A 26,891-nucleotide genomic window follows, 5' to 3' on the forward strand; every position below is an offset into this window, starting at 1 on the left:
TGACCGAGTGTGGGGTATCACTTGGAGAGGCGGGCTCTAGCCTACTGAATGAGTGTGTAAAGGTGTTGTTACACCCGGCAAAGGAACTAGTTTAGTAGAATCCTTTGGTGGTTTGTCAAAGTCGATGATGTAGGATGGGGATAGGCCAAACCTCGTAAAAACAACGATTTCACTCTCTCTTTCCCTTACTCTTTATTTTCAGCACATATATTAACTGCGTGGATGTTTTAAATTCCTAAATCATATATACTATGTAAATTTGGAAATTAAGTAAACTTAAAGTTTAATTTTGATTTGAGATTACTGAAACCGAAAGGGAGTACATTAGTTGATTAATACTTTGTGGAAACCTCAAAGGGAGTACGTTGATTGGTTAACACCCAAAGATAAATTAACTAAGAGTTTATTTGAATTCTGAATTTGGGAAGAGTGTGAATGTTTTGTTGAATATTAAATTGAGAAACAAATTACATTCTCTACAGGGCATGAATCAAACTTTCGTACTTTCAGGGCTGTGAATAAACAAGAGCTGGAATCTTGTATCTTATATATCTTAGTTTGAATATTGTTTTTTGGATAATTGGTTTGGTTGACTGATTGGTTACTTGATTGTTTAAATAGTTGTGTTGTTAATTAAAGAAACTAAGTTCTTGTCTGATTAACAAATTAAACAAACAAGTCAATAATTGGTTAAAAGAAATAAAATATGTTAAGAAGTCTTAAAAGGAATTAAAGAAATTTTTTAAATTTCAATTCACCCCCCCCCCTCTCTTGGGACTACACCTTGATTTTCAGTCTACCTCATTACCTATCCACACCTCCTTAGCAACTTTCCCATCTTGTGATGCCCTTAGTGATCTATTAACCAAGAAATAAGTCATACTCACCATCTGTCCCGAGGAACTTAATCTTTCTCCCGGTCTAGTTTTCCGCCTCGGCTTTCTACATTTTAAACTTGGAAAACATCTCTGACTTGTGCCGCATAAAGTACTCGTAGACATTCCGTGAGTAATCATCAATGAAACTTACGAAATACACATATCCCCCTCGTGATGCCACTCTCACCAGCCCCCGAACATCCGAGTAAGTGTAGTCCAATATTCCCTCTGTTTTGTGCATGGCTGCCATAAACTGAGCCATATTCTACTTCCCAAGCACATAGCACTTGCATAAATCCAACTTGTATGATTTGACTCCCTTCAATAGATTTATCTTGTGAAGTTCATTCATTCCACGCTCATATATATGCCCTAATCGCATATGTCACAAAACAATAATGTCAGACTCAGACCCTGTGGTTCCAACTCCATTTACAACCGTAGTACCCAACAGTGTGTAGATTATTCCCTGGTACTCTCTTCCCCTTTATTGTGTCAGAACACCCTTGCTCACCTTCATTACCCCACCTTGAGACTTGTAACTGAACGCGTTACAATCTAAGGTGCCTAACAAAATCAGATTCTTCCTCAACTCTAGTATGTGCCTAACATCATATAGCATCCTTATTACATCATCATACATCTTGATTCTTATATTCCTCATCCCAACAACTTTGTAGGTCATCATTTCCCATCAGAACGAAACCAAAACTCACCAATCTGTAAGTGGTGAACCAATCTTTGTTGGGCATCATATGATAAGAGCATACTGAGTCTAAGATCCAAGAATTCACAAATTTGTCTAACCTAGATGAAATCGAAAGCATGTCACCATCACTGCTCCCAAAGTATCCTTCGTCCACTACATTTGTCTTATTTGATGAACTTTCTTTGTTTTCAGCATTACTCTTCTTCCTCTCTGGAAATAAAGTTTTATGTGCTCCCTTTTCCCTCACTTAAAACACCTCACGTCCTTCCTTTTCCTAGAATTGGACCTAGCCATATTGTTACTCAATCCCCTCCCCCCCCCCCCCCAGGAACTTGCTCCTTCCACAATCCTGATTCACTTTTGCCATGAGCCCTTCACCTTGAGTATTTTCATCGCTGACCTTCTTCCTTTGAGGGAAACTTAACAGGGTACTCATGATACCCTCCAACTCCAGATTTTTTTCCCCCATGTCAAAGTCATAACTAGATTCTCATACGTAGGATATGTTGGTATGGAATTGAACAGCATCAACGCTTTGTCTTCATCCTCAAACTTCACATCAACCCGCTTTTGATTGCTGATGAAATAATTAAAAACGTTGACCGGTTGATTTAGGTCCAAACCCTCTACCATATTAAGCCCGTAAAGTCATTGCTTAAGATACATCTTGTTCTATAAAGACTTGGACATGTATCGGTTCTTCAGTTTTACCCAAACATCTGTCGGCGATTCCTCATCCATAAATACATCATGTCATCACCAAGACATAACCTAATAGTAGCCACAGCCTTGACTTCCAGCTCCTTCTAACTCACATCATCCATGCCTTTTGGTTATTTTCCATATAGTGCCTTCACCATACCTTGCTGCACCAACACGTCCTTAACCCTCCGCTACCAAAGTCCAAAATTTCCCATTCCATTAAATTTACCAATATCGAACTTCGCTGAAGAAATCTCAGCCATTGCAAATGAATAAATCTTATACCAATTGTTGATATGAATGTGCAGTGGAAACTCACAAACTCAAATCAATCCAGATCAAGTAATCCAAGCACTCAATGATGAATATACGGAACAAGCAATCAATCACAATGAATAAGGAAAGCAATAAAATCAATAACAAGCAAATTTACGTGGTTCAGCAATATGCCTACGTCCACAGGAGCAGCAACTTATTTTTCACTATCAAAACATCAAACTTACATCTAGGGTTACAAATATACATTATATATCAACCCTATGCATACAGGAGGCTTAGATACTATCTAAAATACTTCTATAATAAATCCTGGAGGAAAACGTCCAAATCCCCCAATCTGCTTATCTCTTGATTCAAAATATGTGATCTACACTGAACAAAACCGTCAACAGTTTCATTCAAACCTTCAATGGAAAGATACCGAGAGCTGAATTCTGCAGATGACTGAAACCGTTGACGGTTAACCACCAAGAGTAATCCGTCGATGCAACTGTCCACTAACCATTGACAATTTTCCTCCTGCAGTCTCCTTCATTATTCTTTGCATTACTATGCTTCCTCAGCATATGCTTCCACACAAATATGAGTCACATCTCCAACAAAGGATCCCACGTGGACATGTAAAAAGGATGTTTGATAAAAAATCAAACAATTTTTAAGGGATGGTGTGGATTTGGATGGGTGAATGGTGGATTGGTTGTAAATTAACTCATTATATCAAATCTCATCAAAAGTACAAGGATATTAATAGTAAGAATCGTAGAAATCGTAGGAGATAGAAAAGAGGAAGGTGAAATGACTTAAATTAGAAGAGATAAAGAGAAAAAGACTAAGGGGAGAAGAAAGTGAAAGTGAAATATATAAAGAGATATAAGGGATAAAAGACACTGGGGCTTGTTTAGCGCAAGGATATTAGATGATGTTTATTGAGTTGAGTTAGAGATCCCCTTATAATAATCATTACACGTATTTTTACCCTTCTGGAGTCAAACCTACATTAATTCTATGGTTACAAGTATAAATTCAAAATAATAATTCCTAATAACAAAGGAAGTTTACAAAACATTTAAGATCTAGTCATAAATTGGGACCTTTTCATATCATTAAAGGTCCAATTTATTATAGTTGACATGCTTGTCAAATGACCGTCACATGATAACTTAGACAATTATCGTCATCAAATATGATATGTGAACTTCTATTAGTTAAAAATTTTATAATAGTCATGAATTACCTTATACATTTTTCTGCACTGTATTAGTTTTATCATCCAAACAATATTTTACAAATGGATATACTAACAATAGGATACACACAAGGTGTGAATCATTCGGTTTCATATTATTAATTAATTTATATATTTTATCTTTTCAATTTTTTATAAAATAATTAAAATTTTTATTATGTCTCTTAAATTTAATATCATGTTCATTATTGCAAGTTGTTGAAATGATTTTGTAATATAATTTAATTTTTTTTGTTAAAATTTCTTAACATAATGATTTTGTTGATATAATTTAATTCTAGTTAGCTACAATTACATAAGATTGTTATATATTACATTATTTTTATACTATTCTCCCAATAGTTGGAAGAGGGGAAAAGTGGTCCGTAAAGTAATACCGTCTCCTTAGACATATTACTGGCAATTGAACACGTGCAGTGCATGTGTAATATATTAATTTCATTTTTAATAACGAACTAATTTTGCATTTTGTATTTTTATCTGTTTTAAGTCATAATTTATATTCATTTTATATGCCTGTAACATTGATTCTCTATGACCTACTAATTTTTATTGAATTTTATAATATATTGGTATATTTTAAAATATTTAGACGAGAAAACCACAAACAGAATCGTTGTAATGGATTTTGCTATTGGTTACTTATAACACAATTATACATTAGTTTTGGTACAATTTTGTTATTACATTATCTTTGTTATTTAGCCAATAGTTGGATAAGATTATTTTGGGAAATTAAAAGTCGATATCAAAGTGAGAAATCTATTTTACACACGCATGGATGAAAAGAAAAAACCATTTTAAAAGACTGGGATTGAGAATCATCTCGTACTCAATATCTCACTTATAACTGTTAGCCAATAAGTTTCATGGACTCGATTTTAAGGATAATCGACTTTTTTAACCAAAATTTATTTTTAGGTTGCGTTTGTTTCAACATGTTTTAAATCATTAAAATTGGACCGATTGAGACTTACGATCTTATATCAAGCTTAGCTGCACCAACATAAATATGGGTAAATCCTTGATTGAAATACTTTCGAGGAAGCTCCAAAGAAGAGTAACGAACTGTTCTGTTGCCAAGAATTGGGGAGTATCTTTTTGTAATCATAGATTTCTCAATTGTAAATTAATGCTCTAAAACTCTACTAGGCTATGATTTCATGAGAAAAATAATCAAAACAAGGAAAAGTAAACTAATGCATGGCATTCGTGTGGGCAATCAACATACCTTCAGAATGTGGTTCACAAGTCTTGAGCAGATTGTGCTTAATGGTTCTATAATAGCTAGTTGACCCCTTGATAACCTTAGGAACTGCCAACAAACACATTCTAATAGGGAAAAACGTACAAACGAGTGTTGTGTGTGTGTGCATATATATATATATTTGTTCACCTTGTTTCAAAGAGAGGAACCCCAACTCTTCATGGTATAACTTGATAAAATTGTATGAGATATAAATCTCTATAATTTGCATGATTTTATACCACTATATTCAAATATTTGATATACAAATAAATAAATAAAACAAAAAATCAAAAAACAAACAAACAAACTTATTTCCTTCTTTCATATTTGAGAAAAGAGAATTTGACCGGTCATTTTTGTTTTCTATGCTTTCTGAAATTCAAAACCCATTAAGCACTCGGGACAGGGTTTGTAGCTCGTTTTGAACGTGGATGTTCGACATCTAAAATTATGATAAAACTAGCAATAAATTACCACAGAACTCGCAACAAATACCAAAAAGAAGTTCAAAAATTTCCCACCTGGGACCAAATTGCAGCATTCATTTCCCAATGAATATAACATGGTAGAATGTCCAACAAAACGACAACAATATTTGGCTCTTTTTCTTGGTCGCATTACAAAATTATGACAAAACAGTGAAATAAAATCGCCACACCCACAAACTTCACAGCAATATTATGCTGCAGCCCCCAATAGGAAATCTAAGCAACGTTCTTAAAAAATAACCACCAGCCCTTGTACATCACTATGAGCTTGTGCATGTTACCAACATGTAAATTTCCAACTGTAAAATTGTGAGGAATGAAGCAAATTAATTATAAAAAATGGCTAGTTCAAGTTTCAAGTTTCATCCAAATTTCTCAAGCATATTGCATCATTAACCTCTCAAGATAAAGCTTAGAACATTCTATTGCCACTAATTATGTACACATCCATCCCTAGCAGCTTCATTCCACTTCAAGCCATGAAGATCATAGAAGTCAGAAGGAGCCCCTGGTTTGGTAATCACACTCCAAAAAACAAAATCCTGCGAAAAGACACTTTACGTTTACAAGAAACCAAAAACAAAATTCAATACAAGAAATAATTCTAAAATAAATATTTATGGGAGGGGAAAAAATAGAGAAACTCACATTCTCTTCGTGCAATAACTGCTCTCATGTATACTATGTAGTCTCCCTCAGTAAAATCCAGTTTTGGGCATGTATAATTGCACTCCATAAAGAACAATGCCATTCATGGCAGTACTATTAGAAGATGAACAAGAACATAATATTGCATCATTTGCCTGTGCATACTTGGGAACAAGTCGGCAAAATCATGGTTCCTTTTATTTTTCCTTCAGCACCAATATTCAGGTTAACATAAGAGGGCAGGACTGCATCGATAGTAACATCATCTCACATTCATTGCTGCAGCCATACTTCTCAACTTCTGAGAGATTGCTGAGAATGATGGCCTCTCAGCTGGCTCAGAAGCCCAAGAACTCTCCATTAAGGACTTCCATTCTGGGTCGCACCAAGATGGGATTTGTGGACGTAATGTGTTATTCACAATTCCCCCTGAATGATTAAGAGAAGACTGATGAAGAAAAGATAGATAAAACAAATTACAAGGAATGATGAACCAACAAGCTAAAAACACACATTTTTTAACCTGTTCAGACAGGACTTCCATTTTTACTTGAAGTAAATTTTAAATGAACAATATCAAACTCAAGACTTGATAAGCCAAATCATTTGTTTTTTTTTTTTTTTTTTCGTCTTTCAAATTGTATGTTCTAAAAAAGAAAAATATAAACTAGATGTCCTGATCCTCAACTGTCTTAACATTTTATACAGTTTTTTTTCTTTTTCCCAAATAATGGGATTGCAGGAAGGAGTGTTAATTCAACCTTCATTATCTTGCTACCCCATAAGGACAAATGAATTTATGTGAGGGATTTTAAGAAATTGGTCCTGATAACCTAGAGGCGAGTGTATAAGGTGTTAGCAAATAGTTGGGGAGCCTTTGAATGAAACCATTGCTTGTTATCTAAGTGCCTTTACTGGTGGTTGGCCAGATATTGGATCAAGCTTTGGCAGCTAATGAAGCTTAGAAGATGTAAGTGCATAGCCATATAGGAATGAGATCATCCTTGAGCTACAATTTGGAAAAGCATATAAACTGTTGGACAATTTTGGATTAGGTGCCAGCGAGGAAAGGGATTGGTTCTCGATTGAGAAAATAGAATAGTGGGTTGTCTTCCCGTGGCTGTTTTCCAGTGATGGCTAATAGGGAGCCCAATGGTTCAGAGCTTTGGAGTGGTTTCATGAAAGTGATCCATTAAGGTAGAAAATGTGCTATCAAAGCGAGGATACTAAATTCTCGAAAAAATAAATAAATAAATAAATAAAGAAAAACTCAAAAAGAAAAAATTAAATCGTAAACGCATAACAAAAATAGAAAATAAAAATTGCAATGATCAGCCAAGAAATACCCTTTTTAAACCCTTGCCATCATAGTTCATTGAACAATTCAAATTAGGTAATTCCCTCTAACCCTTCTTCACCTTGAGTTCGCCACCATCAAGCCTAACTTCATCGCCTCTTTGATTAAATAATAGTAGGCCATGTCATCCAACAACCTCCGAGTTTCAGTGTCCATCCTAGGAATTTTGTCTTAAATGGGAGTAGGAAAAATCTTTGGGGACATCATCTTCAAACATATTAATACCCTTCTAAACCTTCTAAAGGAGGAGATGGCACGTACAATAAATCCTCGAGATGATCAATACAAGAATCGGAGGAATATCCACATTGTTTACAAATATGGTCCGAAAATTAACCTTTTTTGCATTCAATATCACTACTCCCAATACCATCCTCATCTGAAACATCTCCACGTCTCTTACCTTACTTCCACAATTTAGCCTCTCATCGATTGGCTCTTCCACTATACTTAACACACCTTTGGAATGCCTCTTCATAATTTATGTGTTTTCTCACTAGATATTTCTTTTTTATCTTCATTAAGTTCCTCCCTTCAAAATCCATCTACATTTCCTTTCCAGGAGCACACACCTTACCACTCCTTAAAATTATCCAAATAGACTCCCTTTCTAGCATGAATTCCCACCAAGCCAAAAATGAAATCCTAATTTTAAAGTATAGAAGAATTGAAGTTCTTCGAACTAGACTCCCCCTTTTTTCATTCCTTGAGCTCCCCCTAATGTCCTTTTCCTCCGGTTGAGGAGAAGCATCATACCGATCAAGCCTTCCTCCTTCCATCACCTACACTTTAAGCATCCCTTGTCATGACCATCAAAGATGTTATTAGAAGAAGAGCACAATATCGGATCACCTTATACTTCATTCCCAGTTAAGCGGCTCAACCCTAGGCTATTTTTAAATCAAAGACTACTTTTGGGCCTCCTTAGCCAACAAGCCCATCAAAGAATTTAATACTCTTATTATTTTTGAACAGTCGGCCAAGAAATCAATGTTAATTGACAATAAGCTATGCCTAGCCCACTCTTCATCATCCCATCTTCCACGCTAGAAACCCTAGCCACCCCTATCTTCGTCTTCCCATCATCCATGCAAGAAACCCTAGCTGCCTTTGATTTCAGCTACTTAGCCGACGTTCGATTGTTCTTGAGAAGCTAACCACTTGCAACCTTCCTCCACATCGAGCACATACCATCCCCTGCATATTCTTAGAAATCAATCAACCTCCACCATCGCTTTGCTTCCAACAAAGACCTAACTCCATAAGCGATTTTCGTAGATCTTCTTGCTATTTGCCCCATTTGAGCCTAACTGACAAGAACTCTCCAAAGAAGGCATCCCCAAATCAAAACCACCTTTCCCCTTTCAACCCTTCAACAACAAAAAAAAAACCAACACTAAGTGGGGTCGGCTATATGAATCCTTTTACGCCAATTTATGTGATCATGGACCATTTCTTTTAATAGATTCAAGAATATTAAATCCTTACTCACCATCTCCTCCCAAGTTATTCTAGGTCTACCTCTACCCCTTCTACTGCCCCTATAGTAACTAAATCACTCTTCCTCACAGGTGCACTATAAGGCCTATGTTGCAAATATCTATATCATCTGAGTCGTCCCTCCTTTATCTTATCTTCTATAAGAGTTACACCTAACTTATCACGAATATGTTCATTCCTTAATTTATTTTTCAATGTTATACCACTCATTCATCTAAGCATTCTCATCTCGGCAACTTTTACTTTTTGGATATTATATTTCTTCATCGCCCAACATTTTGATCCATATAGCATAGCTGGTCTTATAGCTGTCCTATAAAACTTCCCTTTCAATTTTAAGGGTATTTTATGATCACATAGCACACTTGAAGCACTTCTCCATTTTAACCAACCTGCTGTAACTCTATGCATTACATCATCTTCAATTTCTCCTTCCGCTTGCATAATAGATCCAAGGCATTGAAATCTACAAGTGCTATTTATTTCTTCATCATCAAGTTTAACTTTGTCTCCAATATTCATCCTATCATTACTAAAATTACATTTCATATATTCTGTTTTATTTCTACTTATCCTAAAGTCTCTAGATTCCAAAGCTTCTCTCCATAATTCTAACTCAACCTCTACTCTGTCCCTAGTTTCATCAATTAATACAATATCATCTGCAAACAACATACACCATGAAACCTCCTTTTGAATACTCATAGTCAATTGGTTCATCACTAAAGCAAAAAGATAAGGACTCAAAGCAGATCCTTGATGTACACCTATGGCAATTGGAAATTCTCTAGTTTCTCCATCTATAGTCCTTATACTAGTCATTACTCCATCATACATATCCTTAATGACATCGGTATACCTACAACATACACCCTTTTTTTCTAAAACCCACCATAGAACTTCCTTAGGTATCTTATCATAGGCTTTCTCAAGGTCAATAAATATCATATGCAAGTCCCTCTTCTTTTCCCTAAACTTTTCCATTAATCTTCTTAAAAGATAAATAGCTTTTCTGATAGATCTCCCGGGCATAAAACCAAACTGATTTTCTGAGATCTTTGTTTCTAGCCTTAATCTTTGTTCAACTATCCTTTTCCATAGTTTTATCGTATGACTCATAAGTTTAATTCCACTATAGTTATTACAATTTTGAATATCTCCTTTATTTTTGTATATAGGTATTAAAGTACTTTTCCTCCATTCCTTTGGCATTTTCTTAGTTTTTTACAATTTTATTAAATAAATTAGTTAACCATATAATTCCATTATCGCCCAAGCATTTCCAAACTTCAATTGGGATGTTATCTGGTCCCATAGCTTTCCCATATTTCATCTTTTTTAGTGCAAACTTAATTCAGTTAACTCTAATTTTGCGAATAAATCTTATATTTTTAGTCTTTTCCTCATTTGACAATTCTAAGTTTAAGCCTTCTATTTGGTTTTCGTGAAACAACTTACAAAAGTAACTTCGCCATCTTTCTTTAATATCTTCGTCCTTAACCAAGACAATATCATCATCACTTTTTATACATTTTACATTTCCTAAGTTCTTACTCTTCCTTTCTCTAGCTTTAGCAAGTTTAAATATATTTCTTTCCCCTTCTTTTGTACCTAATCTGTCATACAAACTATTAAATGATCTATATTTAGCTTCACTACCGGCCCTTTTTGCATCTTTTCTTGCCTCCTTATATTTTTCAAAGTTATCTCTGTTTCTACATTTTTGCCACGTTTTATACCAAATTCTTTTTGTCTTTATGATTTTTTGTACATCTTTATCCAACCACCAACTCTCTTTACTATTTGAGAATCTTCCCTTGATTCACCTAAAATCTCTTTTGCTATCTTTTTAATAGAGCTAGCTAATCTATTCCAAAGAGTATTTGTATCTATCCCATCTTCTAAGGTCCAATCCCCATTTTGATCATTTTATCTTTAAATTATATTATATTTTCTCCATATCCATATCCTCTATGTATCCTCTCATAATTTTTATTATCTCTTCCAACGCATCCATTCAGATCTCCTCCTAAAAATATTTTCTCAGTCCCTAGTATGCCTTGTATAATACTATACATATCTTCCCAAAATTGTCTCTTAAGATTTTCTGCTAAACCAACTTTAGGAGCACAAGCACTAATGATATTTATATCTCGTCCTAATACCATCTTGATTTTTATAATTCTATCCCTTACTCTAGTTACATCCACAACACTATCTTTTAAGTTTTTGTCTATAATAATGTCTACTCCATTCTTATGTTTTTCTTTTCTAGTGTACCAAAGTTTAAATCCTAATTTATCGATTTCTTTAGCTTTCTCCCCCACCCACTTAGTTTCTTGAAGGCAAATTATATTAATTCTTCTTCTAATCATTGTATCCACAATTTCCATGCTTTTACCCATAAGTGTCCCTATATTCCAAGTTGCTAATCTAATCCTAATTTCCTGAACTAACATCTTTACCTGCCCACGTCCAGAATGATGCGAGAACCCTCGCATATTTGACACCGTACCTGGGCGCCGACACAACGCATCGCTTCGGGGTGACAACCTAGCCCACCCTCACCCACTTTTCACTACACTCGTAGGGGACGCCCCAGCAAATATTCAGTAAGGATTCATATCATAGTGATTTGACAAATTTTACGCTAGCTGTCAGCTACCTAACGCAACCCTCCTCCTTAACCCGGGCTTGGGACCGGTTGTGTGTGAAAAAATTAGGACATTAAGTGCATCACAAGCGGAGTTCCCTTTCAACCCTTCAAGAACAAAAATGGAATACTTCTTATGCTCAATTCATGTCCTAATTCCATGAAATTCCATGCCCTAGTCACATAAATCCCTGTCCAATAATCAACATAACCTACCCGGAATCTTTGAAATCCCTTGTCCGACCTACCAACAAGAGTCGAGAATCCCTAAGAAAACCATTAAGTGGTTCTTAAAGAGTGTCATACCCACCAATAGCACTTACGATTCTTCTCAAGAACAAACGCAGCTCCAACCTTCCCTACCTTATCCAACCTCATATCAAAGGACTTCCCTTCGATATGGATGGAGCAAACCCCACCATTACACCTAATAAGATAACATGATAACAAATAAAAAGAAGATGAACAATGAAAGGGAAAAAACATGACAGAAAACCATCACGAGCTCCCATGTTCGAGCTTTCCTTGAACCCAAAATCTTTAATACATGATTCCTTTGAAAGCCTTCTTCTTCAGCTAAGGAGATGACCTCCATGCTCTAACTTTTCTCCTCCGTCATTATTCCTTGGTTTTGGGAGGTGCTCATGGTTCTCATTTTCACTCTCGCCATCTAGGATGCAGCACTCCACCGCTTCGCCTAGCAACATGATGCCTAGATTGCTCTCCCACAACCCCGTTTTCACAATTTAGGCTGCTCCCATTTCACTCGCTGCTACTACAACAATCTCTTTTGCTTTCTTTTCCTCTGGTTATTAAGATTCCTGGATCTAGAAACCTAAGACTCCACCCAATTAGGGTTCCTATCGGCTCTATTGTTCTTGACATGAACAATAGAAATGATTGTTTGCATGTTAAAATACCTTACAAGTTTTGTCTCTAAATGCTTGGTTTGTTTGTTTCCAAAGTAACAAAACAAATGCTCATTATCAACTGTTTTCTTATGACACTTGGAGGAAGCTTTATGGTGTGTTTTGAATGAATTAGAATTGCCCTTCTTCTTTGGAAGGTTTCTTTTTATCTTAGAGATAAGAAGAGATTTGGAGGTCGTAAGGAAGTGAAAATTCTTTGGAGATGTACTACTTAATCTATTGTTTACTATATTTGATTGGAGCATAACTCTAGAATTTTTAAGCCATATCAATGAAATAAGATTTTTCGTGAAGTAGGGTTATTTTTTTGGCTAATTTATGGTGTGCTGCTTTCAGTTTGTTTCTACGAGAACAGCTCATAGATGTGCAATGAAAAGGAAGGGCATTTTTATTTTGAATTTTTGTAATGTTGAAATATTTATGAACCACTAGAAAAGCATACGACTCCTTAAAAATGCAACCACTTCACGAAAATTAGGAAAGAACACCGGAGTGGCTAGAGGGATTTCATCGAGCTCCAAGTCTCGGCAACAAAATCAAAAGCAAAGACAATAAAAGTGAACCTAAAAATTAATATGATCCATAGATCTTATGTCATGATTCTTGAAAACCCAAAGTGATAATTTCTGGGATTGACTACGAAGCATTAATCAGCTGTGTTCTAACACCAACGCTTTTCAACGCAATAAATATAAAAATAAGTGCGGAACACCCATTCTTTGTCAAGTCAGATTTGACTTCACCAATACAACACCCAAACAAAAAGTTAAAAGTCTCTCCTTTTGTTTCAGAAAATAAAAGGTGTAGAAAAAAAAAATGGATAATCCAATTAAAATAATCCAAACAGGTTATATTGGGAACATAGATTACAATTGCTAAAAACATAGAAAAGACTCACTGATAGATAACTAAAACTTCTCTAACTATAAAATTAAACAAAATCAGGAATTAAATATAATGGACAAATCCACATGCAAGGATGCCAATATCTTATTTCATTTGTCTCACTACTACCATAGAGGAAACAAGACCTATGTTAGTGGTTATTTACTCATTTAGCATTATTATTATTATATGAGCTATGCTAATAAGTGTTAGTGAGGGTATATGGTCATTGGCATTGTACTTGACATCATGGTCTTAAATTTCCACGAAACTATCGAAATTTCCGATTTCTGTCACCTTCAAAACCGAAATGGCAGTCGATTTTCGTCTTGCATAATTTCTGTTGAAATCTCAACAAATCATCCGAAATTTATCGAAACCTCGAAATTTTAACTACATTTGTCGAAATTTATCGAAACCTCAAGAGTGAAGTGAAATTTCTCTTTTAATTTATTTTATTTATTTTATTGAAACAAAAGGTTATCACAAGTGCTTTTGAAATTATATGAAAAAATAAACTTATAGTAATATTTTATTTAACCATTCATGTCTAAATTATCAATATTTGTATAATAAATAATATTTAAATGATTTATGAATTTCATTTGCATTAACTGAATATGTTTAATGTACATTACCTTACAAACATGTTTGATAAACATACTATTTTACAACTTTTCCACCTCATACAAAACATAGATGTATTTAATTTGTAATATATTAGTCTTAAAACTTATATTTTTATGTTTGTTAATCATTTGTAAAGTTTCACAAAGAATTCCATGCTTTACTATTAGTTTTTGTTATTTTTTCAAATCGAAATCAAAATTTCTGTCGAAATTTCCGTACTTTTGGAGCTTCGAAATTTGAGTCGAAATCGAAATTTAAGACCTTGCTTGACATATATTATAAATAGAGGGAGAGACCTATCATTGATGTTTGGTATTCCATTTTACCCAATTATACAACATGGTATCAAAGTAAGATCCGACCTAAATCTTAATTGCATGACCACCGCTAAATTAAACCCTAATCATAATACCAAACAACCTGGTGCAGTAGAAGGGTCATCCACATCACCAAAGTTCAGGAGCAGCTTCAGCAGTTTCCGCAAAATAACTGCAGTCGCCGGAAAAATTCTGGATGCTGCAGTCCTCTTCGACACCTGAAGAAATACCTCATATTTTGCAAAAATAACTACATAGCAAGCCACAGAACCTGCTGATATGCCTGCCCTCAAAATTTCATAGCCAGAGGATCCTCCACGCACGGGCAGAAAGCCAGCATTGCCAAACCCACATGCCGGAGCATGAAACATTTTTGAGCAGCCATTTTGCTCCCAGTCCCTCCCAAATGTATTGAATTCTTGCCATATTTTTTGTCCAAAGGTATAACCTTTTTAAGTTGTTCATGTGCAGCATTCCGGGAATGATTGCTTGCTAACGACTGATGCTGTTGGTCAATAATTATAGAGTTCATTGAGACCTGAAACAGTGATATTGCTGTGTTCTTGATTCATTTTTATTTTTTTTTTCTCTTTCTTGTTCATTGTGTTCTTGTGGTTTGCTCCGGTTGTTGAACATTGTGTGTTGGGATGGTACCCATGAATTTTAGGCGGATGTTGTTCACTGTGTACTTCAGATGTTCTACAGTATAGAGGCTGTTTGGTACTGTTAGAGCTGCATGTATGTTTCTTGGGGATGTGTCTAAGTCTCTTGGAGCAGGGGCAGCATTTATACATTGATTTCGTAGGGTTGCAGCAGTGCTATGTCCATTTTTTTAAGTCTCTTGGAGCAGTAGCAGCATATTTTTACATTGATTTTGTAGGGTTGTGGCAGTGCTATGTCCAGTTGGTCCGGAAATTCACTTGTGGTTGTTTCGGTTGGCCCAAAAGTTCATTTTTGGAATCCCAAGAGCATTCGTTAGCTTTTAATTTCTGATTTGCTGCTGTATCAAGGTTGTGTGCGTGTTCGAATGGCATCCTCAAGTCCCAAATGTATGTTTCCATTGTCAGGCATTTGTAATGTGAACAATGTACTATAACTATCTCACATGAAGCATATTCAAGGTTCCTACAGTATCAAACATTCCAACAAGCATGTCATCATATTGCACCTTTTGTGCACCTTTTGCTCATAGGGATAAATCCTACAGCTTGTATGTCATCTAGTATCTCTCCCACTAGTTCTTGGATTATCGACTATGCTGCTACTGACCATGAGACAAGTGTAACCAACTTCATTTCTACCCTCCCATGTCCTAATAATCTACCTCAAGTTACCCTTGCTAATGGGTCCACAACTACAGTTAAAAGGGATAGGAATAGTAAATCCTACTCCCTCCATCTCACTTTCTTATGTTTTATACATTCCTAAGTCCCCTTTCAATCTTCTGTCAGTTAGTAAGCTTACAAAGGCACTAAATTGGGCTGTAGCCTTCTTTCCTGATTTCGTGATTATTTAGGATCTGAAGACGAGAAATACAATTGGCACAAGATGTGAGGCTCGTGGACTCTACTACTTTGAGTTGCTCTTTTCTCCCATTGCCTGCACAGCCGCCGCTACACTGCTTCAAATCCATTCTCTCCTTGGCCACCTGTCCTTGGACATATTAAAACAGCTAGTTCCTACCCTGAGTTTTGTGTCTAGTCTTGAGTGCAAAATTTGTCAGTTGGCAAAATATCTTCATGTTCCCTTTGCTTCCCGGGCCAACAAACGGTCAAATAGTCCTTTCATGCTCATTCATCCTAATGTTCGGGGTATGAGTCGTGTCACAACGAAATAGGGGTTTCGGTACTTTGTTACACTTGTTGATGACTAGTCCAGGATGACTTGGTTGTATTTAATGAAAGATCATTATGAGTTGTTTAATATCTTTCGTGCCTTCTATTCTCAAATAAAGACTCATTTTGATGTGCCAGTCAAGATACTTCATAGTGATAATGCTAAGGAGTACTTCAATACCCAATTCAACACCTACATGACTAATTCTCGCATGATCCATCAATCTTCTTGTGCCCACATTCCACAAAAAAATGGAGTCATAGAACAAAAAAAACAGACATATTCTCGAAGTAACTCATACCCTATTGTATCAAATAAATGTCCCCGAAGTTTTTTGGAGTGATGTTGTGCTCATTGCTTGCTCTCTCATTAATAAAATGCCATCCTCTGTCCTTGGTGGTAAAATCCCATATTCAATTATCTTCCCTAAGGCTCCTTTGTTCTCCCTTCCTCATCATTTATTTGGTTGTGCGTCTTTTGTCCATCAATTAACTCCAAGAACGGATACATTGGATCTTCATGCAATCAAATGCATTTTAAAAGGTATATTGATGTTATACCTCTACTTTACATCGATTCTTTATCTCTGCTGATGTCACCTTTTCTGAGTCTACACCATACTACTCTGATTCCTTGGGTTTTGTTGACCTTAATGAGTCCTTTCTTCTACCTTGTCTTCCAAATCCTAACCTAATATCTATGCCCAATCCTCCAACATCTTCATCTAGTTTGAGTCCTTCTCATCGCTTGGATCATCCCAATTTGCAGGTATACACAAAGTGACTCAAGGGAAGAGAGCCTCCTCTAGCTTCCACTTCTATGCCTTTAGTTCCCTCGTTACAACAACAACAACAACAAAATCAAGCTTTAAGTCCCACTAGGTGGGGTCAACTATATGAATCTTTTTCTGTAAATTTGTGCGATCATGGACCATTTCCTTTAACAGATTCAGGGATATTAAATCCTTACTCACTATTTCCTCCGAAGTTATATTAGGTCTATCCCTACCCCTTCTACTATCTGCCATAGTAACTAACTCACTCTTCCTCACTGGTGATGGGGATCAGCATGCCCTGCCTATGTCATTTTCAGATGTTGTCACACGTGGACGGCCTCCTGATGTTCATATTTCCTTTTCCGACATGATGACACGTGGACGACCTCCCAATGCCCACATCGGTTCAAAATTGTTTGTAGATTTTGAATGAATTATTTGAAGACTTGTTTTGAAGATTTTTCAGTGAGAGACCCCAGTAGAGACACCAAAGCAAATCCAAGTTCAAGACCCATGTGGGCCCCCCCACGAAATTGGACTTCCTTTGACTTTTGTTTTATATTTAATTTGTAATCTTGCAAGACAACTTGCAAGCATGTGGATGTCTTAGTAAGTTGTGTTAGTATTTATTATGTCTAGAAAGTTGGAGCATTTATTTTGTTATTAACTTATAAGAGTAATTAATGTGTCTAGTAAGTTGGTGTCTTTATTATTTGTGTCTCCCATGCTTGTGTGGGAATTGTTAGTTGTTTAATGTCCTTGTCCCCCCATGCTAGCTGCTCTTGTTAATGCTTTGTCCCCCCATGCTAGCTATATATATACCCCTTCCTTGTAAGAACTATGTAGAGAGAGAAAAGTATTGATAGTGTGAAAGGAAATTCCTTTGTTGAAGCTTGTTAAGCTTTGTCCAATCCTTGTGATTGTGTAGTGAGAGACTACGTCGTTCTCCTCGGAGATTAGGTGGTGAGAGACCACTATTCAATCCAGCGACTCCATCCCTATCCCACTTTCACTACTTCCCTCCATCACCCGCACAGCCATCACCAAGTTACACCCCCAAGGCCACCAATCCATCATTTCATTTGCTGCATACATATCCATATTTCAAAGTGTTCATGAAGAACTTCAGACGAGTTCTAACTATCCACCAACGCATCCACATGGCCACACCAAAATACCCCCCACACGGCCACTTCCCCTCCATTACATTGCTGCGTTCGTCTCGGTGTTTCAAAGCTTGTTCCAAGGAATTTTTTGGTGTGGTCTAAGCCTTGTGTTGAAATGCGTCAAAATCATCCAAACAACTCTCTTGGTAATCTCAACATTTATTTGAACCCTTATTTTATATTGTAAGCCTTTGCTGGAAATCTGAAATTCCATATTTACTAAGTCCTTTGAATCCATAGATTGCAATATTGATACTTGCTAGCTTTAAATCAATTCTGGGAATATAGCTAGCTAGACATAGAACTTTATTCTTGAAATATTGAAATAGCGTCTTTCCGCATTTAACTTGATTCCTTTGTGAAAGAATTCTTAGGACTCATCTCTAAACAGCATCATACACTTTTTCAAAATCCTTAAACATGTAAAATATATAGCATGATTTATTGTGTTTATGTTTGGATAATAGAATTCTTAATTTAAAGTGTTTTGAGTGTGTATGCTTGCTTGGGAGGGTTAAATCAGTAGGACTAAGTCACCCTTTCCTATCCTACATCAACTGGCGCACTATGTGGCCTACATTGCAAGTGTCCATACCATCTGAGTCGTCCCTCCCTTATCTAATCTTCTGTAGGAGCTACACATAACGTACCGCGAATATGTTCATTCCTTATTTATCTTTCAATGTTATATCACTCATCCATCTAAGCATTCTCATCCCGGCAACTTTTATTTTTTGGACATTCTGTTTCTTCGTCGCCCAACATTCTGATCCATATAGCATAGCTGGTCTTATAACTGTCCTATAAAACTTCCTTTTTAATTTTAAGGGTATTCTACGATCACAGAACACACTTGAAGCACTTATCCATTTTACCCAACCTGCTTTAACTCTATGCATTACATCATCTTCAATTTCTCCTTTAGCTTGCATAATATATCCAAGGTATCAAAATCTACAAGTGCTATTTATTTCTTCATCATCAAGTTTAACTTTGTCTCCAATATACCTCCTACCAATACTAAAATTACATTTCATATATTCTATCTTATTTCTACTTATCCTTGAGCCTCTAGATTCCAAAGCTTCTCTCCATAATTCTAACTCAGCCTCTACTCCGTCCCTAATTTCATCAAATAATACAATATCATCTGCAAACAAAATACACCATGGAACCTCCCTTTGAATACTCTTAGTCAGTTGGTCCATCACTAAAGCAAAAAGATAAGGGCTCAAAGCAGATCCTTGATATACACCTGCGGTGATTGGAAATTCTCTAGTTTCTCCATCTCTAGTCCTTACACTAGTCATTACTCCATCATGCATATCCTTAATGACATCAATATACCTACTACATATACCTTTTTTTTCAAAAACCCACCATAGAACTTCCCTAGGTATCATCATATGCTTTTTCTACGTTAATAAATATCATATGCAAGTCCCTCTTCTCTTCCCTAAACTTTTCCATTAATCTTCTTAAAAGATATATAGCTTCTATGGTAGATCTCCCATACATAAAACCAAATTGATTTTCTGAGACCTTCATTTCTAACATTAATCTTTGTTCAACTACCCTTTCCCAAAGTTTCATCGTATGGCACATAAGTTTAATTCCACGATAGTTATTACAATTTTGAATATCTCATTTATATGTGTATATAGGTATTAAAGTATTTTTCCTCAATTCATCTGCCATTTTCTTAGTTTTTATAATTGTATTAAATAAATTAGTTAACCATATAATTCCGTTATCACCTAAGCATTTCCAAACTTCAATTGGGATGTTATCTGGTCCTATAACTTTCCCATTTTTCATCTTTTTTAGCGCAAACTTAACTTCGTTAACTCTAATTTTGTGAATAAATCTCATACTTTTAGTCTTTTCCTCATTTGACAATTCTAAATTTAAGTCTTCTATTTGGTTTTCATTAAACAACTTACGAAAGTAACTTCGCCATCTTTCTTTAATGCCTTCGTCTTTAACTAAGACAATATCATCCTTACTTTTTATACATTTCATATTTCCTAAGTCCTTACTCTTCCTTTCTCTAACTTTAGCAAGTTTAAATATATCTCTTTCCCCTTATTTTGTATCGAATCTATCATACAAACTATTAAATGATCTGTATTTAGCTTCACTAATGGCCCTTTTTGCATCTTTTCTTGCCTCCTTATACTTTTCAAAGTTATCCATGTTTTTACATTTTTGTCACGTTTTATACCAAATTCTTTTTGTCTTTACGGCTTTTTGTACATCTTTATCCCACCACCAACTTTCTTTGCTATTCGAGAATCTTACCCTTGATTCAGCTAAAATCTCTTTTGCTATCTTTTTAATAAAGCTAGCTAATCTACTCCAAAGGGTATTTGTATCTATCTCATCCTCTATAGTCCAATCCCCATCTTCGATCATTTTATCTTTAAATTTTATTATATTTTCTCCTTTTAAATTCCACCACCTAGTTCTCTTACACTGGTTTATTTTATACTTTTTCTTCCATTTTTTAATACATATATCTAACACTAAGACTCTATGTTGTGTGATTAGGCTTTCACCTGGAATAACTTTACAATCCTAGCATAATTAACGATCTACCCTCCTAGTTAAAAAAAGTAAAAAATCTATTTGACTTCTATTTTGTCCACTTTTAAAGGTTATTAAGTGTTCTTCTCTCTTCTTAAAGCAAGTATTCATTATACTAAAATCACTTGATAAAGCGAAGTCTATGATCATCTCCCTAGGCTCATTTGTGTTTCCATATCCATATCCTCTATGCATTCTCTCATAATTTTTATTATCCCTTCCAACGTGTCCATTCAGATCTCCTCTTATAAATATTTTCTCAATCCCTGATCCATATCTTCCCAAAATTGTCTCTTAAGATTTTCTGCTACGCCGACTTGAGGAGCACAAGGACTAATAGTGTTTATTATCTCTTGTACTAATACCATCTTGATTTTTATAATTTTATCCCCTACTTTATATACATCAACACTATCTTTTAAGTTTTTGGCTATAATAATTCCAACTCCATTCTTATATTTTTCTTTTCTAGTGTACTAAAATTTAAATCCTGATTTATCAATTTCTCTAACTTTCTCCCCACCCACTTAGTTTTTGAAGGCATATTATATTAGTTCTTTTTCTAATCATTATAGCCACAATTTCCATGCTTTTACCTGTAAGTGTCCCTGTATTCCAAGTTGCTAATCTAATCCTAGTTTCCTAAACTAACGTTTTACCTGCTCACATCCAGAATGATGCAATAACCCTCACATATTTGACACCGTACCCGAGCGCCGACACAACCCGTCGCTTTGGGGCGACGACCTAGCCCACCCTTTCCCACTTTTCGCTACACTCAGGTTGTACAAGTGCAATGGGTCACTCGTAGGGGACGCCACAGCAAATATTCGGTAAGGATTAATATCATAGTGATCTGACAAATTTTACACTGGCTGTTAGCTACCTAACGCAACCCTCCTCCTTTACCTGGGCTTGGGACCGGCTGTGTGTGAAAAAATTATGACATTATGTGCATCCTAGTTCCCTCGTTAGATAATCCTATTTCCAAAAATGTTGATCTGCCCATTTGGAAAGGTAAACGTAGTACCCAAACATAGTTGTACCCAATACACAATCTCTAATTTTGTTTGTTATGATTTCTTTTCACCCTTATATTACTTTTTTTTTTAGTACTTTTGTCTTATGTTGCTCTAATAAAATCTATTTCTCAAGCTTTGCCCCATTTTGGGTGGAGAAATGCGATGATAGAAGAGAAGTGTGGTCTACAAGATGATGATAGTTGGGACTTGGTACGTCTTCTCCTAATAAGTTCATGATTGGTTGTCATTGGGTGTACACTGTGAAGGTTAATCTAGATGGTTGCTAGGCTCAACTGAAGGCCCGCCCTGTTGCTAAGGGCTATACTCAGGTGTATGGCATGGACTATTCCAACACATTCTCCCCTATAGCCAAACTCGCCTCAATATGTTTGTTCATCTCCTTAGCCACCTCCTATCATAGGCCTCTACACCAATTAGATGTGAAGAATGCTTTCCCACGTGATGATCTTCAGGAAGAGGTCTATATGGAGCAACCACCTAAGTTTGTTGCTTAGGGGGAGTTATGCTTAGTGTGTCGACTCAAAAAATCACTATATGGTTTAAAACAATCTCCAAGGGCATGGTTTGGTTGCTTCAGTACTGCAGTACTTGAGTTTAGCCTTTAACAGTGCGCAATAGATCATTTTGTATTTCATTGTCATACTCCATCCGAAAGGATTCTACTTATAGTGTATAAGGATGATATTGTGATTACTAGTGATGATGATCAAGGTATTCAAATCCTTAAGTGTTCCTTGCAGACAAAGTTTCAAAGAATTTGGGACCATTGAAGTACTTCTTGGGTATAGAAGTATCGAGATCTTGTACAAGAACTGTCTTGTCATAGAGGAAATATGTTCTTGATCTTTCTGATGAGATGGGGCGGTTGGGATCCAAACATATTGATACACCCATGGATCCCAATAGTAAGTTATTACCAAATATGGGTGATTTATTGCCCCACGACTATCGAAGACTTGTTGGAAAGTTAAATTATCTTATAGTCACTCGACCAAACATATCCTTCGCAACAAATGTACTAAGCCAATTTCTCGATTCCCCATTGGATGTAGTACTTCGCATTTTGAAATATCTCAAAGGTGCACTAGGGAGAGGTCTCTTATATCAGGATCAAGCCACACTCATATTCAAGGATATACAGATGCAGATTGGGTTGAGTCACCTTCAGACCAAAGATCCACAACCAACTACTGTATCTTTGTCGGTGATAATTTGGTGTCTTGGAAAAATAAGAAAAATACTATGGTGGCCAGGTCCAGTACTGTGCACACTACATTTGAAACTTGTTTATTTGAAGAAAATGTTGAAAGAACTAAGTTTCCACGTTCTCAGCCTATGAAGTTGATGTGTGATAATCGAGTTGCTATTTATATTGCCTCCAACCTAGTCTTTCATGGGCAGATAAAGCACATGGAAGTTGATTGCCACTTTATTCCAGAGAAACTTTTACAAAAGCTCATTACAACCGCTTATGTGAAGTCTGAGTTTCAGCTTGCAGATTTATTCACTAAAGGCTTCGGAGGTGCTCGTGTGAAATTCATTTATAACAAACTAGGAGCATATTAGCACTATTATTATGTGATAAAGAGTTATGTTCATAAGTGTTGAATTAAGGGTATTATGGTCATTGGCAAGGGTATTATGGTCATTGGCATTGTACTTGACATATATTATAAATAGAGGGAGAGACCTATCATTGATGCCAGGTCTTCCATTTTACCCAATTATTCAACAACCTCCCCAGCGCATGCAATGAGCACAAATAAAAAGTCAGCCTAGCAGTGCCAGTGCCACTCAACACAGCATGTCTAGAAGAGAAGCTAAGGGGAATCTCTTCTGGAACCCAGCCATATATTTTCTTAAGAGATCATGGCAATAAAATAGAAAATAACATATCATGCAATAGAAATGGGGAGAATTGAAGTAATTTCAATTGAAAATGAAAAAGATAATAACAGTATGTCGCCTACCAATTATGGAAGCACAGTGCATATCAGCATAAGGTTCCTCCCCTGTGAGCAATTCCCACATAACAATTCCAAATGAGTAAACATCGATCTGCAACCCACCAAATCAAATTATTTAGAAAGAATTAATAAAAAGAAAGATAAAAAAATTTAAGCAACACCCTAAAAAAGACCTCAGAAAAAATTAATAGGACATAAAATTTTAAGATGGATGCCAACAGTATTCTTTACCTTTTCTGTCACCATGTTACTTTTCCCACTAAGCAGCTCAGGTGCCATCCAGGGTAAAGTTCCCCGAACACCTCCTGAGACTAAAGTGTGCTGTTTCACCTTTGACAAGCCCAGATCACCAATCTACAATAATGTGCATACATTTGGTGAGCAATCAAGTTCTAGTTCCTTTTACATGATACTTACATTGTATCAGGTAAAAAGAGAAAATTGTGTAACAGATATGACCAGAGAACAAGACTCACAAAGCTCAATCATTAGCTGAAATCTCACCAATATTTCAATGTGGACTAGATAAAGTTTAGAGGATAATGGCACAGAATTCAGAATGTTTAAGAAGCTTATATATAAACTTTTAAGCCAAAGAATGATGAAAGAGAATGGCATATAAATACCAAAAAAGAAATTGAGTACAAGAAAAATTACAGGAAAAAGTACATTTTTAACCAGATTCTGTAAGATGTTTATTGGAGCATACCTTACACACTGGTCGATGCGGATCTCTCATATTTACTAACAAATTTTCACATTTCAGGTCAAAATGTACAATGTTTTTCCCATGTAAATACTCCATTCCAAATGCAGCATCCATAGCTATGATGAGTCTCTTACGACGATCGATCGTTCTGTTCAATGCCACAACATCATCAAACATTTAATGAGTACAAAAATTGTCAACATTCAAATGTCAATGAATGCTTAGTTTATACTGTAGGAACAAGCACTTCCATTGGAAGCATATGTCCAGGAGCAATAAAACAACTACAATCAAAAAATGCAAACTCTTCAGATAGCCATCAAAATTGTTACCTGTCTTTTTTCTGCAAAAACTGTTTTAGAGATCCATTAACCATGAATTCTGTAACAGTTGCTAAAGATCCATCAGGTCCATCACGAACTATACCATAGAAAGAAACAACATTTGGATGATGAAGTGAACTCAAAATCAGAGCCTCCTTCCAGAAATCTGCAATCTGCAACAACAAAAAATTTTATTTTATTTTGTCTATTTATTAATGACAGAATAAGATGATTTCATTCAAGGAAGAATGTACAAAAAGGAGAATAAAAAATCCTCCTAAACAGAAAAAAAGTAAAAAAATACAAAGGAAGAAAACATCGATCAAACCAACAAAGATAGCCAATCCCATCGGATGTCAGAGAATTTCACTTCCTTTAAAGCACCCAGAACCAACACACTAGAACGTTAAGTAATGAATCTTATCCCATAAAAAAAATATTCAGCTTCATCCCAGAAAATATAAGTGCATTACATTTCAACCATAAACCCCACAGCAATGCAGAAAATGCACATTTCCATAATGCTACAGCATCCTTGTTTCTACCAAAATCAGGAAAAAAGAGATGAACAACAAAGTCTCCACCCTGTCTGGTCAAACTCAATTTCTCCCAATAAACCAAAAAGAAAATTCCATTACATCAACTCCAAATTATATCACAATATACAATCATTATATCACACCTGTATCAAACTAAAATCCCAAAAGAAAATAAAAACAAACAAAAGAATATCAGAATGAACCCCAAAACGCCATGCTCCAACAATCCCTCCACCCCCAAAAAAATGAAAAAAAGACAACAGAAGATAGACAAATCCTGTAAATGACTAAAGAATTTAGCCCCTTTAACTAGGAGGATGCTGCCACAAACACAAATTCATCTTGCTCTAATTCATCCAAGAAGCATAAAAAATTTTCCCTCAATGAAGAGACGAATAAAGTGATCCTTTCAATGCTATAGGTCCACAAAACAAACATTTACCCTTCCCATCAGCCCTGAATGAACCAACAAAAATGTACACATCAAGTACAGGATATTGTTCTCATCATTCGGCCCTCCTGCACTCTCCATTGTTGGGCTAAGATTGCCTCCTCTTTAGACAATCACTTGAGGATCCATAGGTATCAAAATATTTCTTAATTGCTGCAATTTCTGGTTGTCTTCTTGATGAGGATCACACTCAGCAAGATTTTCATGTTTACCATTGCTGCAAGTGCAATTTTGGATTTTGTTGTTCAGATTTTATTTTGTAATTTTCCATTTTCAGGAATTTGACATTGTTTACAATTTTCATTTTATCTAATTTTTAGAAGAAAAACACATATAAAGGGTCCATCCTGAAATGTTTGTGGACAGCTTCTCATTGGAATTGAAAAACCCCAATTGAGTTTTTGCCTTTTTACCTCAATTTTCCCTTTCCCCTTTAATTTTCTCTTATTTCACATCTAATTTTCCTTGTTCTTTTCTTTGTTTTCTTTATTTTCCTGCAATTTTCTTCGTGTCAATCAGTCCCACATCTCTTCTTTGGTGAAGTACCCCCAACCTCCTTCCCTCACAATCAAGATTGCCTTCACCTCAATTAATGGGCTTGGATCAAAGAGAATCTACTGACCAGGAAGGAGAAACATTTCCAGGAAATGAGAGAGAACATTAGGTTTTACTCAATGGTAATGTATTACGTCAAACCTGAAAGTCAGATGTTCAAATCACAAAAACATTCTCTCCAGATATTGAGGTAAGATTGCATAAATCATGTCCTCCTTAACCCCCCCCCCCCCCCACACAAACAAATGGTGTGGAATCCTTGTGGACGTCACATTCTTTTTTTAATGAGATTGTGAGGCCTAGTTAAAAGGATATTCAAAAATCCAGATGTATCCCCTTCAAAAACATTGGGGTCAGCAATTAAGACCCATATGTATCCATATAATTAAATGGGTTTACCACTTTACCACAACCCGTTTAACTAAGATGGGTATGGGTTGATTTTGTCATGCCTAGTTGCATTATTGTTTT

The 26,891-nt window shown here is 35.7% G+C and overlaps 1 protein-coding gene across 2 annotated transcripts in view; it reads right to left on the reverse strand.

The window, feature by feature from the left end:
- Positions 1–5,571: 5,571 nt before the first annotated feature.
- LOC131157513 (uncharacterized) overlaps positions 5,572–26,891 on the reverse strand; it is a 29,648-nt gene continuing 8,328 nt past the window's right edge. Inside the window, exons 4-9 of one of the 2 annotated variants that reach the window (XR_009137278.1) lie at positions 24,885–25,048; positions 24,553–24,700; positions 24,075–24,197; positions 23,847–23,934; positions 6,200–6,628; positions 5,572–6,093 (exon numbers count right to left, since the gene is read on the reverse strand). Coding sequence is in view for 1 of the 2 variants with exons in the window: in XM_058111730.1 (XP_057967713.1) it covers positions 6,462–6,628; positions 23,847–23,934; positions 24,075–24,197; positions 24,553–24,700; positions 24,885–25,048 (690 nt within the window). In the remaining variant the exon portion in view is untranslated. Of the gene's footprint in view, positions 6,629–23,846; positions 23,935–24,074; positions 24,198–24,552; positions 24,701–24,884; positions 25,049–26,891 lie in introns of both variants that reach the window. The other variant, XM_058111730.1, reaches the window with a different exon arrangement.

The sequence above is a fragment of the Malania oleifera genome, chromosome 6 (genome assembly GCF_029873635.1).
Source record: "Malania oleifera isolate guangnan ecotype guangnan chromosome 6, ASM2987363v1, whole genome shotgun sequence".
Taxonomy (NCBI): Eukaryota; Viridiplantae; Streptophyta; class Magnoliopsida; order Santalales; family Ximeniaceae; genus Malania; species Malania oleifera.